The 15,912-nt window shown below is 39.0% G+C and overlaps 1 protein-coding gene across 1 annotated transcript in view; it reads left to right on the forward strand.

The window, feature by feature from the left end:
• LOC147684194 (receptor-type tyrosine-protein phosphatase eta-like) overlaps window positions 1-15,912 on the forward strand; it is a 139,398-nt gene that overhangs the window by 101,222 nt on the left and 22,264 nt on the right. Inside the window, exons 14-17 of the mRNA XM_086942606.1 lie at window positions 2,358-2,612; window positions 5,115-5,369; window positions 7,874-8,128; window positions 10,634-10,888. Of these exons, the coding sequence (XP_086798732.1) occupies window positions 2,358-2,612; window positions 5,115-5,369; window positions 7,874-8,128; window positions 10,634-10,888 (1,020 nt within the window). The remainder of the gene's footprint in view (window positions 1-2,357; window positions 2,613-5,114; window positions 5,370-7,873; window positions 8,129-10,633; window positions 10,889-15,912) is intronic.

Below are 15,912 nucleotides of genomic sequence, written 5' to 3' on the forward strand. Positions count from 1 at the left end.
TTCAGGAAGCAGAGACAATGCCATATCACCTTCTCAAAATAAGAGATAAAATAGGTGCTAAGTGTCTCCTGCTTTGAGGTTTTCAATTTTTGAAATCTATCCTCAAGAACATTCACAGTTAAAATTCTGTACAACTAATTAGGGCTGGGCGAAATTCGCGTAATTGCGTTAAGCAAATCTCCGCAAAACAGTAAAAAATCTCTGTGGACATGCAGAAATTCTGCGAACATGCTGAATTGCTTGTTCGCAATGCTTTTTTGCTGTTCGCAATTGCTGTTTGCGTGCTCGGGGGAAATATCTCGCAAACACACATTTTGAGAACGCGAACAAGCCAATAATTTCGCAATGTCGGGGAACGCAGAATTTTGTGCAATTCCGCGATCTCTTACACAAATTCTACAAATTCCGCAGACAGTATGGAATTTACCGCCCCGGCCTAGGACTAAGATTGACAGGACACACCAAACTGGAGTTTCTTAAGCAGAGTTCTGCTTAGGTTTTTAGTTTAAGCTATTTGATGGCATTTCAAAAGAGAAGTTCATGCATGTTTTAGAAAGTTACTGATTTCTCAGGTATTCTAAAATAGTCCCTGTAGTGTGCCTGATTATTGCACATTAGCAATCGAATTTCTGGAGAAATCAAGAGAATAATGTTTAACCACGAATATTATTTCCTATATTCAAAGTTTTACATGAAGATATGTGAGGAAAAGCTCAATTAAAAGCTATCTTCTATGTTTTTATACATTTTTGGCATCATTGAATTATACAGAAAGATATGTTATTTAAGCTTCTTTCCTGGAAACTAATGTGATCACAATCATGTCAGGAGTGCATTTTCATGCTTTCTCAACAGGTGAATCTATTGATCTAAGTGAATGACCACACATGACTGAAAGTAGGAATATATTGTTCAATTTCAAACACATAAATGCATACACACCTTCCATGCTAGTATATTTAAACTCAGTCAGGTAATCCACATCTGCAAGCCCCTTTACTGAAATGGTTCCCTCATCACTTTTGGAGTTTTTGCTTTCAAATTATTATTTCTGCTGACTGTGTTGAAATAGAAAGATTTATTTTTGGTAAGCTGGTTTTCTCAGCAGGAAAGTTCTAAACTGATTTTGTTATTATACTTTTCGTGAGAATACCTATTTAGCTGTAAAATTGCTGAACACAAAGTCATGGTTGCACTTTGAATCACCATATATGTGGTTATTTGAATTTAAATCCAAATAAGATTGGTTTAGTGCACATTTACATTTAATGAACAAAACAGTTTACTGGTTCCATTTGTATGTGTAAATATAAACCTGGGGTACTGCTGCAAATACCATGTATTCTTCTAATTATGACATAAGACAAAGGATTTCTGTGGGAATATTATTAAAATATAACTATGTATTTTAAATATATTCGTAATACCTTATCTATAGTACGTTGTCCCTTCCTGTTGAATGAAAAGAGTTTTTGCATGCTGTCCTGCGAAATCAGTAAAAAGGAAGAATCATATAATTCCAATTTATGAGAAAAACATTAATACTAGTTAATCCGCTATAAAGTAACAGAGTTGTAATTTTTTTTAAAGACTAGCAAAAGGTATTTTCAGAGCAAGTGATCAGAAATATCTGAAATCAAATAATTCCCACTCCGATACCAAAATCAAAGTATATGTAAACTAGTTAAAATGGATATAATCATTAACTCATTATTCTAAAAGTTCATTTGAACAAATAGAAGGCCATATAAAGTGGATAAACTGCAAGCTATAAAGGGATTTAGTAGAATAGACATTCAAAAAATAACTAGAGCATTAGAAACAATCTGCACTCACTGATTTGAAAAATTCCATCTCATCGAAATATTACATCATACATGAAATAACAATATATATGTACTCATTTGATTTAACAACATTAGATCATTTCTGATTAAGAGCTATTTGGCTAGGCAGGCTAAATGTCTGGCATGTATAAATTACATCTGTACCTAAATTCAGAATCAGTTATACATTTTGGGAAACATTTTCTAGAATTAATGAGACTAAGTTACAGTTGCTCACATTTGGGGGTTTTGAATAAGTTATCATAACTGAAGAGATGTCATTGGAAACATTTCTATGCTCTTCCGGGAATTTAGATTCTTTAGTACAAGTCTCAATTTTTTAATACAAAATCAATGCGCCAGAAGTGTTACAAACTATTTCACCCTATTAGAGATCTATCATGGCAATTCTTCCCATTGATAGGTGACTTCTACAAGTTTTTCTGTAATTTATCTGGTGTAAAAAATATTTCTGACAAATATGTAAAAGTTTCTCTGAGTGATACTTCACGTTCTATTTTTCTATTTCAGTACCCAATGTAACCAACAATCTAAGTTTGACATACTTCACCATTGATTCTATTTCTTTGAGCTGGCTACCACCGACTGGCAACAAAAGCTCCTATTTAGTGCAAGTTTTAGGAAATCCAGAATCAAATGTAACAACAATGTATGAAAATGTCTCCATCACAAATTTAATACCTGGCAACCTGTACACCTTCAAAGTCTCTGCTGTGGGTGGAAATGGTGTACTTGGAAAGGACAGTGTATTATCGGAATACACAGGTGAGCATCTTCTATGTAAACTATGGATATTTTGATAGATGTACCATTATTAATAGTAATAACAAAATTAAAATGTTTTTAAATGCCAGTGTTAGCTGCCTATATACCTGTAACTGCTGAGGGTAATCCAACTTCAGGAAGCAGAGACAATGCCATATCACCTTCTCAAAATAAGAGATAAAATAGGTGCTAAGTGTCTCCTGCTTTGAGGTTTTCAATTTTTGAAATCTATCCTCAAGAACATTCACAGTTAAAATTCTGTACAACTAATTAGGGGTGGGCGGAATTCGCGTAATCGCATTAAGCAAATTTCCGCAAAACAGTAAAAAATCTCTGCGGACATGCAGAAATTCTGCGAACATGCTGAATTGCTTGTTCGCGATGCTTTTTTGCTGTTCACAATTGCTGTTTGCGTGCTTGGGGGGAAATATCTTGCAAACACACAATTTGAGAACACGAACAAGCCAAAAATTTCGCAATGTCGGGGAATGCAGAATTTTGTGCAATTCCCCGATCTCCGCGGAACGCAAAATTACACAAATTCCACAAATTCCGCAGGCGGTATGGAATTTACCGCCCTGGCGACAACTAAGATTGACAGGACACACCAAACTGGAGTTTCTTAAGCAGAGTTCTGCTTAGGTTTTTAGTTTAAGCTATTTGATGGCATTTCAAAAGAGAAGTTCATGCATGTTTTAGAAAGTTACTGATTTCTCAGGTATTCTAAAATAGTCCCGGTAGTGTGCCTGATTATTGCACATTAGCAATCGATTTTCTGGAGAAATCAAGAGAATAATGTTTAACCACGAATATTATTTCCTATATTCAAAGTTTTACATGAAGATATGTGAGGAAAAGCTCAATTAAAAGCTATCTTCTATGTTTTTATACATTTTTGGCATCATTGAATTATACAGAAAGATATGTTATTTAAGCTTCTTTCCTGGAAACTAATGTGATCACAATCATGTCAGGAGTGCATTTTCATGCTTTCTCAACAGGTGAATCTATTGATCTAAGTGAATGACCACACATGACTGAAAGTAGGAATATATTGTTCAATTTCAAACACATAAATGCATACACACCTTCCATGCTAGTATATTTGAACTCAGTCAGGTAATCCACATCTGCAAGCCCCTTTGCTGAAATGGTTCCCTCATCACTTTTGGAGTTTTTGCTTTCAAATTATTATTTCTGCTGACTGTGTTGAAATAGGAAGATTTATTTTTGGTAAGCTTGTTTTCTCAGCAGAAAAGTTCTAAACTGATTTTGTTATTATACTTTTCGTGAGAATACCTCTTTAGCTGTAAAATTGCTGAACACAAAGTCATGGTTGCACTTTGAATCACCATATATGCGGTTATTTGAATTTAAATCCAAATAAGATTGGTTTAGTGCACATTTACATTTAATGAAAAAACAGTTTACTGGTTCCATTTTTATGTGTAAATATAAACCTGGGATACTGCTGCAAATGCCATGTATTCTTCTAATTATGACATAAGACAAAGGATTTCTGTGGGAATATTATTAAAATATAACTATGTATTTTAAATATATTCGTAATAACTTATCTATAGTAAGTTGTCCCTTCCTGTTGAATGAAAAGAGTTTTTGCATGCTGTCTTCTGCGAAATCAGTAAAAAGGAAGAATCATATAATTCCAATTTATGAGAAAAACATCAATACTAGTTAATCCGCTATAAAGTAACAGAGTTGTAATTTTTTTTAAAGACTAGCAAAAGGTATTTTCAGAGCAAGTGATCAGAAATATCTGAAATCAAATAATTCCCACTCCGATACCAAAATCAAAGTATATGTAAACTAGTTAAAATGGATATAATCATTAACTCGTTATTCTAAAAGTTCATTTGAACAAATAGAAGGCCATATACAGTGGATAAACTGCAAGCTATAAAGGGATTTAGTGAATAGACATTCAAAAAATAACTAGAGCATTAGAAACAATCTGCACTCACTGATTTGAAAAATTCCATCTCATCGAAATATTACATCATACATGAAATAACAATGTATATGTACTCATTTGATTTAACAACATTAGATAATTTCTGATTAAGAGCTATTTGGCTAGGCAGGCTAAATGTCTGGCATGTATAAATTACATCTGTACCTAAATTCAGAATCAGTTATACATTTTGGGAAACATTTTCTAGAATTAATGAGACTAAGTTACAGTTGCTCACATTTGGGGGTTTTGAATAAGTTATCATAACTGAAGAGATGTCATTGGAAACATTTCTATGCTTTTCTGGGAATTTAGATTCTTTAGTACAAGTCTCAATTTTTTAATACAAAATCAATGCGCCAGAAGTGTTACAAACTATTTCACCTATTAGAGATCTATCATGGCAATTCTTCCCAATGATAGGTAACTTCTACGTGTTTTTCTGTAATTTATCTGGTGTAAAAAATATTTCTGACAAATATGTAAAAGTTTCTCTGAGTGATACTTCACGTTCTATTTTTCTATTTCAGTACCCAATGTAACCAACAATCTAAGTTTGACATACATCACCATTGATACAATTTCTTTGAGCTGGCTACCACCGACTGGCAACAAAAGCTCCTATTTAGTGCAAGTTTTAGGAAATCCAGAATCAAATGTAACAACAATGTATGAAAATGTCTCCATCACAAATTTAATACCTGGCAACCTGTACACCTTCAAAGTCTCTGCTGTGGGTGGAAATGGTGTACTTGGAAAAGACAGTGTATTATCGGAATACACAGGTGAGCATCTTCTATGTAAACTATGGATATTTTGATAGATGTACCATTATTAATAGTAATAACAAAATGAAAATGTTTTTAAATGCCAGTGTTAGCTGCCTATATACCTGTAACTGCTGAGGGTAATCCAACTTCAGGAATCAGAGACAATCCCATATCACCTTCTCAAAATAAGAGATAAAATAGGTGCTAAGTGTCTCCTGCTTTGAGGTTTTCAATTTTTGAAGTCTATCCTCAAGAACATTCACAGTTAAAATTTTGTACAACTAATTAGGGGTGGGCGGAATTCGCGTAATCGCATTAAGCAAATCTTCGCAAAACAGTAAAAAATCTCTGCGGACATGCAGAAATTCCGCGAACATGCTGAATTGCTTGTTCGCAATGCTTTTTTGCTGTTCGCAATTGCTGTTTGCGTGCTCGAGGGGAAATATCTCGCAAACACACATTTTGAGAACGCGAACAAGCCAATAATTTCGCAATGTCGGGGAACGCAGAATTTTGTGCAATTCCGCGATCTCCGCAAAACGCAAAATTACACAAATTCCACAAATTCCGCAGACGGTATGGAATTTACCGCCCCGGCCTACAACTAAGATTGACAGGACACACCAAACTGGAGTTTCTTAAGCAGAGTTCTGCTTAGGTTTTTAGTTTAAGCTATTTGATGGCATTTCAAAAGAGAAGTTCATGCATGTTTTAGAAAGTTACTGATTTCTCAGGTATTCTAAAATAGTCCCTGTAGTGTGCCTGATTATTGCACATTAGCAATCGAATTTCTGGAGAAATCAAGAGAATAATGTTTAACCACGAATATTATTTCCTATATTCAAAGTTTTACATGAAGATATGTGAGGAAAAGCTCAATTAAAAGCTATCTTCTATGTTTTTATACATTTTTGGCATCATTGAATTATACAGAAAGATATGTTATTTAAGCTTCTTTCCTGGAAACTAATGTGATCACAATCATGTCAGGAGTGCATTTTCATGCTTTCTCAAAAGGTGAATCTATTGATCTAAGTGAATGACCACACATGACTGAAAGTAGGAATATATTGTTCAATTTCAAACACATAAATGCATACACACCTTCCATGCTAGTATATTTAAACTCAGTCAGGTAATCCACATCTGCAAGCCCCTTTACTGAAATGGTTCCCTCATCACTTTTGGAGTTTTTGCTTTCAAATTATTATTTCTGCTGACTGTGTTGAAATAGAAAGATTTATTTTTGGTAAGCTGGTTTTCTCAGCAGGAAAGTTCTAAACTGATTTTGTTATTATACTTTTCGTGAGAATACCTATTTAGCTGTAAAATTGCTGAACACAAAGTCATGGTTGCACTTTGAATCACCATATATGTGGTTATTTGAATTTAAATCCAAATAAGATTGGTTTAGTGCACATTTACATTTAATGAACAAAACAGTTTACTGGTTCCATTTTTATGTGTAAATATAAACCTGGGGTACTGCTGCAAATACCATGTATTCTTCTAATTATGACATAAGACAAAGGATTTCTGTGGGAATATTATTAAAATATAACTATGTATTTTAAATATATTCGTAATACCTTATCTATAGCATGTTGTCCCTTCCTGTTGAATGAAAAGAGTTTTTGCATGCTGTCCTGCGAAATCGGTAAAAAGGAAGAATCATATAATTCCAATTTATGAGAAAAACATCAATACTAGTTAATCCTCTATAAAGTAACAGAGTTGTAATGTTTTTTAAAGACTAGCAAAAGGTATTTTCAGAGCAAGTGATCAGAAATATCTGAAATCAAATAATTCCCACTCCGATACCAAAATCAAAGTATATGTAAACTAGTTAAAATGGATATAATCATTAACTCATTATTCTAAAAGTTCATTTGAACAAATAGAAGGCCATATAAAGTGGATAAACTGCAAGCTATAAAGGGATTTAGTAGAATAGACATTCAAAAAATAACTAGAGCATTAGAAACAATCTGCACTCACTGATTTGAAAAATTCCATCTCATCGAAATATTACATCATACATGAAATAACAATATATATGTACTCATTTGATTTAACAACATTAGATCATTTCTGATTAAGAGCTATTTGGCTAGGCAGGCTAAATGTCTGGCATGTATAAATAACATCTGTACCTAAATTCAGAATCAGTTATACATTTTGGGAAACATTTTCTAGAATTAATGAGACTAAGTTACAGTTGCTCACATTTGGGGGTTTTGAATAAGTTATCATAACTGAAGAGATGTCATTGGAAACATTTCTATGCTCTTCCGGGAATTTAGATTCTTTAGTACAAGTCTCAATTTTTTAATACAAAATCAATGCGCCAGAAGTGTTACAAACTATTTCACCCTATTAGAGATCTATCATGGCAATTCTTCCCATTGATAGGTGACTTCTACAAGTTTTTCTGTAATTTATCTGGTGTAAAAAATATTTCTGACAAATATGTAAAAGTTTCTCTGAGTGATACTTCACGTTCTATTTTTCTATTTCAGTACCCAATGTAACCAACAATCTAAGTTTGACATACATCACCATTGATTCAATTTCTTTGAGCTGGCTACCACCGACTGGCAACAAAAGCTCCTATTTAGTGCAAGTTTTAGGAAATCCAGAATCAAATGTAACAACAATGTATGAAAATGTCTCCATCACAAATTTAATACCTGGCAACCTGTACACCTTCAAAGTCTCTGCTGTGGGTGGAAATGGTGTACTTGGAAAAGACAGTGTATTATCGGAATACACAGGTGAGCATCTACTATGTAAACTATGGATATTTTGATAGATGTACCATTATTAATAGTAATAACAAAATTAAAATGTTTTTAAATGCCAGTGTTAGTTGCCTATATACCTGTAACTGCTGAGGGTAATCCAACTTCAGGAAGCAGAGACAATGCCATATCACCTTCTCAAAATAAGAGATAAAATAGGTGCTAAGTGTCTCCTGCTTTGAGGTTTTCAATTTTTGAAATCTATCCTCAAGAACATTCACAGTTAAAATTCTGTACAACTAATTAGGGGTGGGCGGAATTCGCGTAATCGCGTTAAGCAAATTTCCGCAAAACAGTAAAAAATCTCTGCGGACATGCAGAAATTCTGCGAACATGCTGAATTGCTTGTTCGCGATGCTTTTTTGCTGTTCACAATTGCTGTTTGCGTGCTTGGGGGGAAATATCTTGCAAACACACAATTTGAGAACACGAACAAGCCAAAAATTTCGCAATGTCGGGGAATGCAGATTTTTGTGCAATTCCCCGATCTCCGCGGAACACAAAATTACACAAATTCCGCAAATTCCGCAGACGGTATGGAATTTACCGCCCTGGCCGACAACTAAGATTGACAGGACACACCAAACTGGAGTTTCTTAAGCAGAGTTCTGCTTAGGTTTTTAGTTTAAGCTATTTGATGGCATTTCAAAAGAGAAGTTCATGCATGTTTTAGAAAGTTACTGATTTCTCAGGTATTCTAAAATAGTCCCGGTAGTGTGCCTGATTATTGCACATTAGCAATCGATTTTCTGGAGAAATCAAGAGAATAATGTTTAACCACGAATATTATTTCCTATATTCAAAGTTTTACATGAAGATAAGTGAGGAAAAGCTCAATTAAAAGCTATCTTCTATGTTTTTATACATTTTTGGCATCATTGAATTATACAGAAAGATATGTTATTTAAGCTTCTTTCCTGGAAACTAATGTGATCACAATCATGTCAGGAGTGCATTTTCATGCTTTCTCAACAGGTGAATCTATTGATCTAAGTGAATGACCACACATGACTGAAAGTAGGAATATATTGTTCAATTTCAAACACATAAATGCATACACACCTTCCATGCTAGTATATTTGAACTCAGTCAGGTAATCCACATCTGCAAGCCCCTTTACTGAAATGGTTCCCTCATCACTTTTGGAGTTTTTGCTTTCAAATTATTATTTCTGCTGACTGTGTTGAAATAGAAAGATTTATTTTTGGTAAGCTGGTTTTCTCAGCAGGAAAGTTCTAAACTGATTTTGTTATTATACTTTTCGTGAGAATACCTATTTAGCTGTAAAATTGCTGAACACAAAGTCATGGTTGCACTTTGAATCACCATATATGCGATTATTTGAATTTAAATCCAAATAAGATTGGTTTAGTGCACATTTACATTTAATGAACAAAACAGTTTACTGGTTCCATTTTTATGTGTAAATATAAACCTGGGGTACTGCTGCAAATACCATGTATTCTTCTAATTATGACATAAGACAAAGGATTTCTGTGGGAATATTATTAAAATATAACTATGTATTTTAAATATATTCGTAATACCTTATCTATAGTATGTTGTCCCTTCCTGTTGAATGAAAAGAGTTTTTGCATGCTGCCTTCTGCGAAATCAGTATAAAGGAAGAATCATATAATTCCAATTTATGAGAAAAACATCAATACTAGTTAATCCGCTATAAAGTAACAGAGTTGTAATTTTTTTTAAAGACTAGCAAAAGGTCTTTTCAGAGCAAGTGATCAGAAATATCTGAAATCAAATAATTCCCACTCCGATACCAAAATCAAAGTATATGTAAACTAGTTAAAATGGATATAATCATTAACTCATTATTCTAAAAGTTCATTTGAACAAATAGAAGGCCATATAAAGTGGATAAACTGCAAGCTATAAAGGGATTTAGTGAATAGACATTCAAAAAATAACTAGAGCATTAGAAACAATCTGCACTCACTGATTTGAAAAATTCCATCTCATCGAAATATTACATCATACATGAAATAACAATGTATATGTACTCATTTGATTTAACAACATTAGATAATTTCTGATTAAGAGCTATTTGGCTAGGCAGGCTAAATGTCTGGCATGTATAAATTACATCTGTACCTAAATTCAGAATCAGTTATACATTTTGGGAAACATTTTCTAGAATTAATGAGACTAAGTTACAGTTGCTCACATTTGGGGGTTTTGAATAAGTTATCATAACTGAAGAGATGTCATTGGAAACATTTCTATGCTTTTCTGGGAATTTAGATTCTTTAGTACAAGTCTCAATTTTTTAATACAAAATCAATGCGCCAGAAGTGTTACAAACTATTTCACCCTATTAGAGATCTATCATGGCAATTCTTCCCAATGATAGGTAACTTCTACGTGTTTTTCTGTAATTTATCTGGTGTAAAAAATATTTCTGACAAATATGTAAAAGTTTCTCTGAGTGATACTTCACGTTCTATTTTTCTATTTCAGTACCCAATGTAACCAACAATCTAAGTTTGACATACATCACCATTGATACAATTTCTTTGAGCTGGCTACCATCGACTGGCAACAAAAACTCCTATTTAGTGCAAGTTTTAGGAAATCCAGAATCAAATGTAACAACAATGTATGAAAATGTCTCCATCACAAATTTAATACCTGGCAACCTATACACCTTCAAAGTCTCTGCTGTGGGTGGAAATGGTGTACTTGGAAAAGACAGTGTATTATCGGAATACACAGGTGAGCATCTTCTATGTAAACTATGGATATTTTGATAGATGTACCATTATTAATAGTAATAACAAAATGAAAATGTTTTTAAATGCCAGTGTTAGCTGCCTATATACCTGTAACTGCTGAGGGTAATCCAACTTCAGGAAGCAGAGACAATCCCATATCACCTTCTCAAAATAAGAGATAAAATAGGTGCTAAGTGTCTCCTGCTTTGAGGTTTTCAATTTTTGAAATCTATCCTCAAGAACATTCACAGTTAAAATTCTGTACAACTAATTAGGGGTGGGCGGAATTCGCGTAATCGCATTAAGCAAATCTTCGCAAAACAGTAAAAAATCTCTGCGGACATGCAGAAATTCTGCGAACATGCTGAATTGCTTGTTCGCAATGCTTTTTTGCTGTTCGCAATTGCTGTTTGCGTGCTCAAGGGGAAATATCTCGCAAACACACATTTTGAGAACGCGAACAAGCCAATAATTTCGCAATGTCGGGGAACGCAGAATTTTGTGCAATTCCGCGATCTCCGCGGAACGCAAAATTACACAAATTCCATATGGCTGAGATACCCGCCACCCCCTCTCGACGCAATCCCCAAGGATGGGAAAACGGAAACGGTTCTGAACTTTTGGAAGGCGGGACGGAGTGACCCTCCCGGCCGTATTTATTAAAATATGAAACAAACTTAAAAACATTAAAATAACAGTTTCATATTATGTACAATTTCATTTCCACATTACGATGTTTGGCTAACCTTAACATATCTCTAATACAAAGGTTCTCCTAGCCGAACTAACATCCTGCAAAACATTTAACTTGAAATTGTACATCCTAACGTTAAGGGCCAACGGCAAGGTCGTAACCGGTGTCAGATCCCTAAACCAGAATTACCCCCCCCCACTCGGGAGGGGCGACCGCACAGAGGCTGTACCTCAAATGCATCTACCAATTTCCCTTGACTTGACGGGGGCCCCAATGAACTCAACGCCATTTAAAGGTCGTCCGAGGACTCGTGTGAGGTGTCTAGAAGGTAGCGTAAACCCCCTCCCCACTCCACACAACTTACCACATCTGCCGTCGCAGATGTCCTGGCCCCGGGAAATTCCCCAGGAGGGGCCCGTAGCCCCTCCTATCAAGGAAGGGGCCTTGACCGCCTTTCCTTTTCTTTTGGCGGCCCATCCTTAGAAGGAACCGCCTCCCCGTTGAGGGGCCAATGGCCACCTCCCCCGGGCGCTCCCATCCGTAATGGGTGACGCCCCCCCCCATAGGGATCTTCCAATTACTGCTCACCGATCATGACCTTACCGCCCGACCAAAATAAATACGACAATTTAACTAACTCACTAAATTAAAGACAACCATAACTACTTCACGTATGATTACTGATCAACATTAGAGCAAAACTTTATTCGAAAACATACTCTAGATGATCATTCTCTTTATTACATACACAAATAACACGTCCATCATCGCAACCTGTAAGAAATAGAGTTACCACATCACAACTTTATTAAAAAAAATCCACTTGCTGTCTTCAGGGGCTGGTGGGTGGGTCAAAATTGGCTCCTCGTTCCGTCTCGAGCTCATGTGCAGCGGGGAGGTGCAGCTTCAGAGCACAGGAACAAGAGGATGCCTCCTTGGCTTGCTGCTGCTTTTATCCGTCTTCGGGCGGGCGTAAACCCGCCTCCGCCTGCCCCCCGGGGGCGTGGTCGGCGGCGTCAGCGTCTAGGACAACCCACTCTAGGGCGGGAAAAGGCGCGCCCCGGCTACGCCGCTTCGGGCATACCAGCCGAGACTCGCCTCCCGCCCAAGATGGCCTCCCGGGGGGATCGGGGTACTCCACCATACGTTCGGGGGGACCGAGTGGTCGCCCCTTTCCATATGGCTGAGATACCCGCCACCCCCTCTCGACGCAATCCCCAAGGATGGGAAAACGGAAACGGTTCTGAACTTTTGGAAGGCGGGAGGGAGTGACCCTCCCGGCCGTATTTATTAAAATATGAAACAAACTTAAAAACATTAAAATAACAGTTTCATATTATGTACAATTTCATTTCCACATTACGATGTTTGGCTAACCTTAACATATCTCTAATACAAAGGTTCTCCTAGCCGAACTAACATCCTGCAAAACATTTAACTTGAAATTGTACATCCTAACGTTAAGGGCCAACGGCAAGGTCGTAACCGGTGTCAGATCCCTAAACCAGAATTACCCCCCCCCACTCGGGAGGGGCGACCGCAGAGAGGCTGTACCTCAAATGCATCTACCAATTTCCCTTGACTTGACGGGGGCCCCAATGAACTCGACGCCATTTAAAGGTCGTCCGAGGACTCGTGTGAGGTGTCTAGAAGGTAGCGTAAACCCCCTCCCCACTCCACACAACTTACCACATCTGCCGTCGCAGGTGTCCTGGCCCCGGGAAATTCCCCAGGAGGGGCCCGTAGCCCCTCCTATCAAGGAAGGGGCCTTGACCGCCTTTCCTTTTCTTTCGGCGGCCCATCCTTAGAAGGAACCGCCTCCCCGTTGAGGGGCCAATGGCCACCTCCCCCGGGCGCTCCCATCCGTAATGGGTGACGCCCCCCCCATAGGGATCTTCCAATTACTGCTCACCGATCATGACCTTACCGCCACAGGCCGGATAGTTGACCGGCTATCCGGACCCCCCACACAACTCCTGCCTAAAGGTCATGTTTTAAACTCCTTAGCCAAGCTATGAGGTCTCCTATGAGTAACTCATTCCCCACCCGGGACAAATGGACCCCATCTCCCAAATACATACTGTCCCCCTTGATACAACCATGCGGAATAGACTGCAGTGTACTTGAACGAAACAATCTACCCAACTTGTTATTTATTTTCTTTACTGAGTGATTCAGAGCAGAAACCGAAATCGCCCCCGCCACACTTTTCGTGGAATCATATGGGACCATGCAATTGTGCACCCTGGAACTCTTCCCGCCAACCAACTTACAGTGGAAAGCATTGCCTCGAGAAGCAGTCGTCTACCAGTGGTTACCAAATCATTACCCCCAAGATGGACTATGATTATAGACGGCGGTGACCTTGTCCGCCCTAACAAACCCTCCATAAAATTTTGAAACTGGTCAATACAGAGCCCGCCCCTTCCGTAGAAGGTCACCCTGTACCCGTATTCCCCAGCCACGTGAATCATGTCACCTGCTTTGAATACGTCCGCGGCACGCCTCACGTATGAGTGGCCCACGACCCACACCACTTTTTCCGCAGCCGGTGATGTTTGACCGCTGGTTCCCAGGTGTCGGGTCGACTGCACAGTCCGCCCCGCCTCGTGAGCTTGCGAAACTGTAAACCAAACAAAAACAAGAAGCGTGAGTACATGATAGCAGCTTCACAACATGTGCAACCGCACATACCTTTTGTAACAGTTCGAGGACCAACGCCCCAAACGTTTCACTTTCTCTATACTCAGACCCCTGGCTGTAGCCTCAGTAGCAGCCCCTATCCGGAAGGAATGGGTCCCAAACTCGCCGGGGTTCAAACCTGCGGCCGAAAGCGCCATTGCCAGCACCCGCTGGAACTGAAATCTCGTCAGTGGGGTGGCATCAGCGTGCCTCAACAAGGTCCCCCCCCATGATGACGCCCTCTGCACTAAATATTCCTCTAAGCAAACAACAGGGCACATGGGAGATCCGGGAATCCGATGTATTACTACACAATCCCCTATCGCACCCTGATCAGCCTTGGACCTGACAAAGGAGACCGTCATTGTCTCCCCCTTTACCTGAATGTGCTCCCGGCACAGTCCCCCCACCGTATCCCGTTTGTTCCTCGCCACCAGTTCGCTTACCCGCATTGCCCCATGGAATGCTAACGCAAAGGCGGCCCGGAATAACACTGTTTCATACTGGGATGAACATGTCGCAGGGAGTACGGATAATAACAGGGCCAACCTATCCAGACCTATCGGGTGCCTCTCATCTACTCTGCGACCCTCAAGGCGTTGCCACCCCCGTAGCGCTTTCTGTACCACAAAGGACGCTGTTGGGTCCTGGATCCCATGAGCCCTTGCCATAAAGGAAATGGCGGCCCGATGCCTCTGGGCCGTAGCTACTGATTTGCCTGCCTGATGTAAAGACAGCAAGAATTTTACAACAAGCTCTTCCTGGCCCCAAAGCTCCCCCCTAGCAGAACCCAAAAAGGACCAATAGGAACGGAACGCCCCTTCATATGCCTTCCTTGTCCTGGGTGCTAAACTCTCTCCCACGAGGTTTTGTAGTTCGGGGCACCGAGAGACCAGAGAGCTTCGGGAAAGGGTGCCGCCACCGGGTCCGCTGTGGGCAGAAAACCCCAGAAGGCCTGCATACGGAAACGAGAAAGCGCATCAGCCGCTTGGTTCAGCACCCCTGGGACATGTCGCGCCCTAAAGATCACATTCAACTGCATACACAACAATACAATTTCTTTAAGCAGTCTCAGAATCCATTTGCAACGTGCTGCCTGACTATTGATACACTCTACCACGGTCATGTTATCAGACCAGAACACGACAGAGTGATCTCGGAACCCCTCAGGCCATGTTTTCAGGGCCACCAAAATAGGGAAAAGTTCGAGAAAAGCAATGTTACTCGTCAGCCCGCTCTCGTGCCACCATGACGGCCATTTTTGAGCCGACCATTGATTACCGAATATGGCGCCAAAACCTATACTCCCCGCCGAATCTGTCCACAGCCCCAGCTCCTCGGAGGACACCGCCGGCTTGTTCCAGACAATTCGACCATTGAAATCCGCCAGGAATGCCAACCAAATGCGCATGTCCTGGCGAATCTCTGCCGAGAGCCTCGTGCGGTGTTGTCCCTCTTTAAGACCGACCATGGCTTGTGCAATCGAGCGGGAAAAGGGGCGGGCCATTGGGATTACTCTAAGGGCAAAATTCAATTGGCCCACCGTTTGTTGCAATTGATGCAGGTTCACCTTAGTCTCTCGAATACATGTTTCAAGGGATGCCCTGAATTTCAACACCTTCTCTTTGGGCAACCGAAAACAACCTTCC

This window comes from Lissotriton vulgaris, chromosome 11 (genome assembly GCF_964263255.1).
Source record: "Lissotriton vulgaris chromosome 11, aLisVul1.2, whole genome shotgun sequence".
In the NCBI taxonomy this organism is placed as follows: domain Eukaryota; kingdom Metazoa; phylum Chordata; class Amphibia; order Caudata; family Salamandridae; genus Lissotriton; species Lissotriton vulgaris.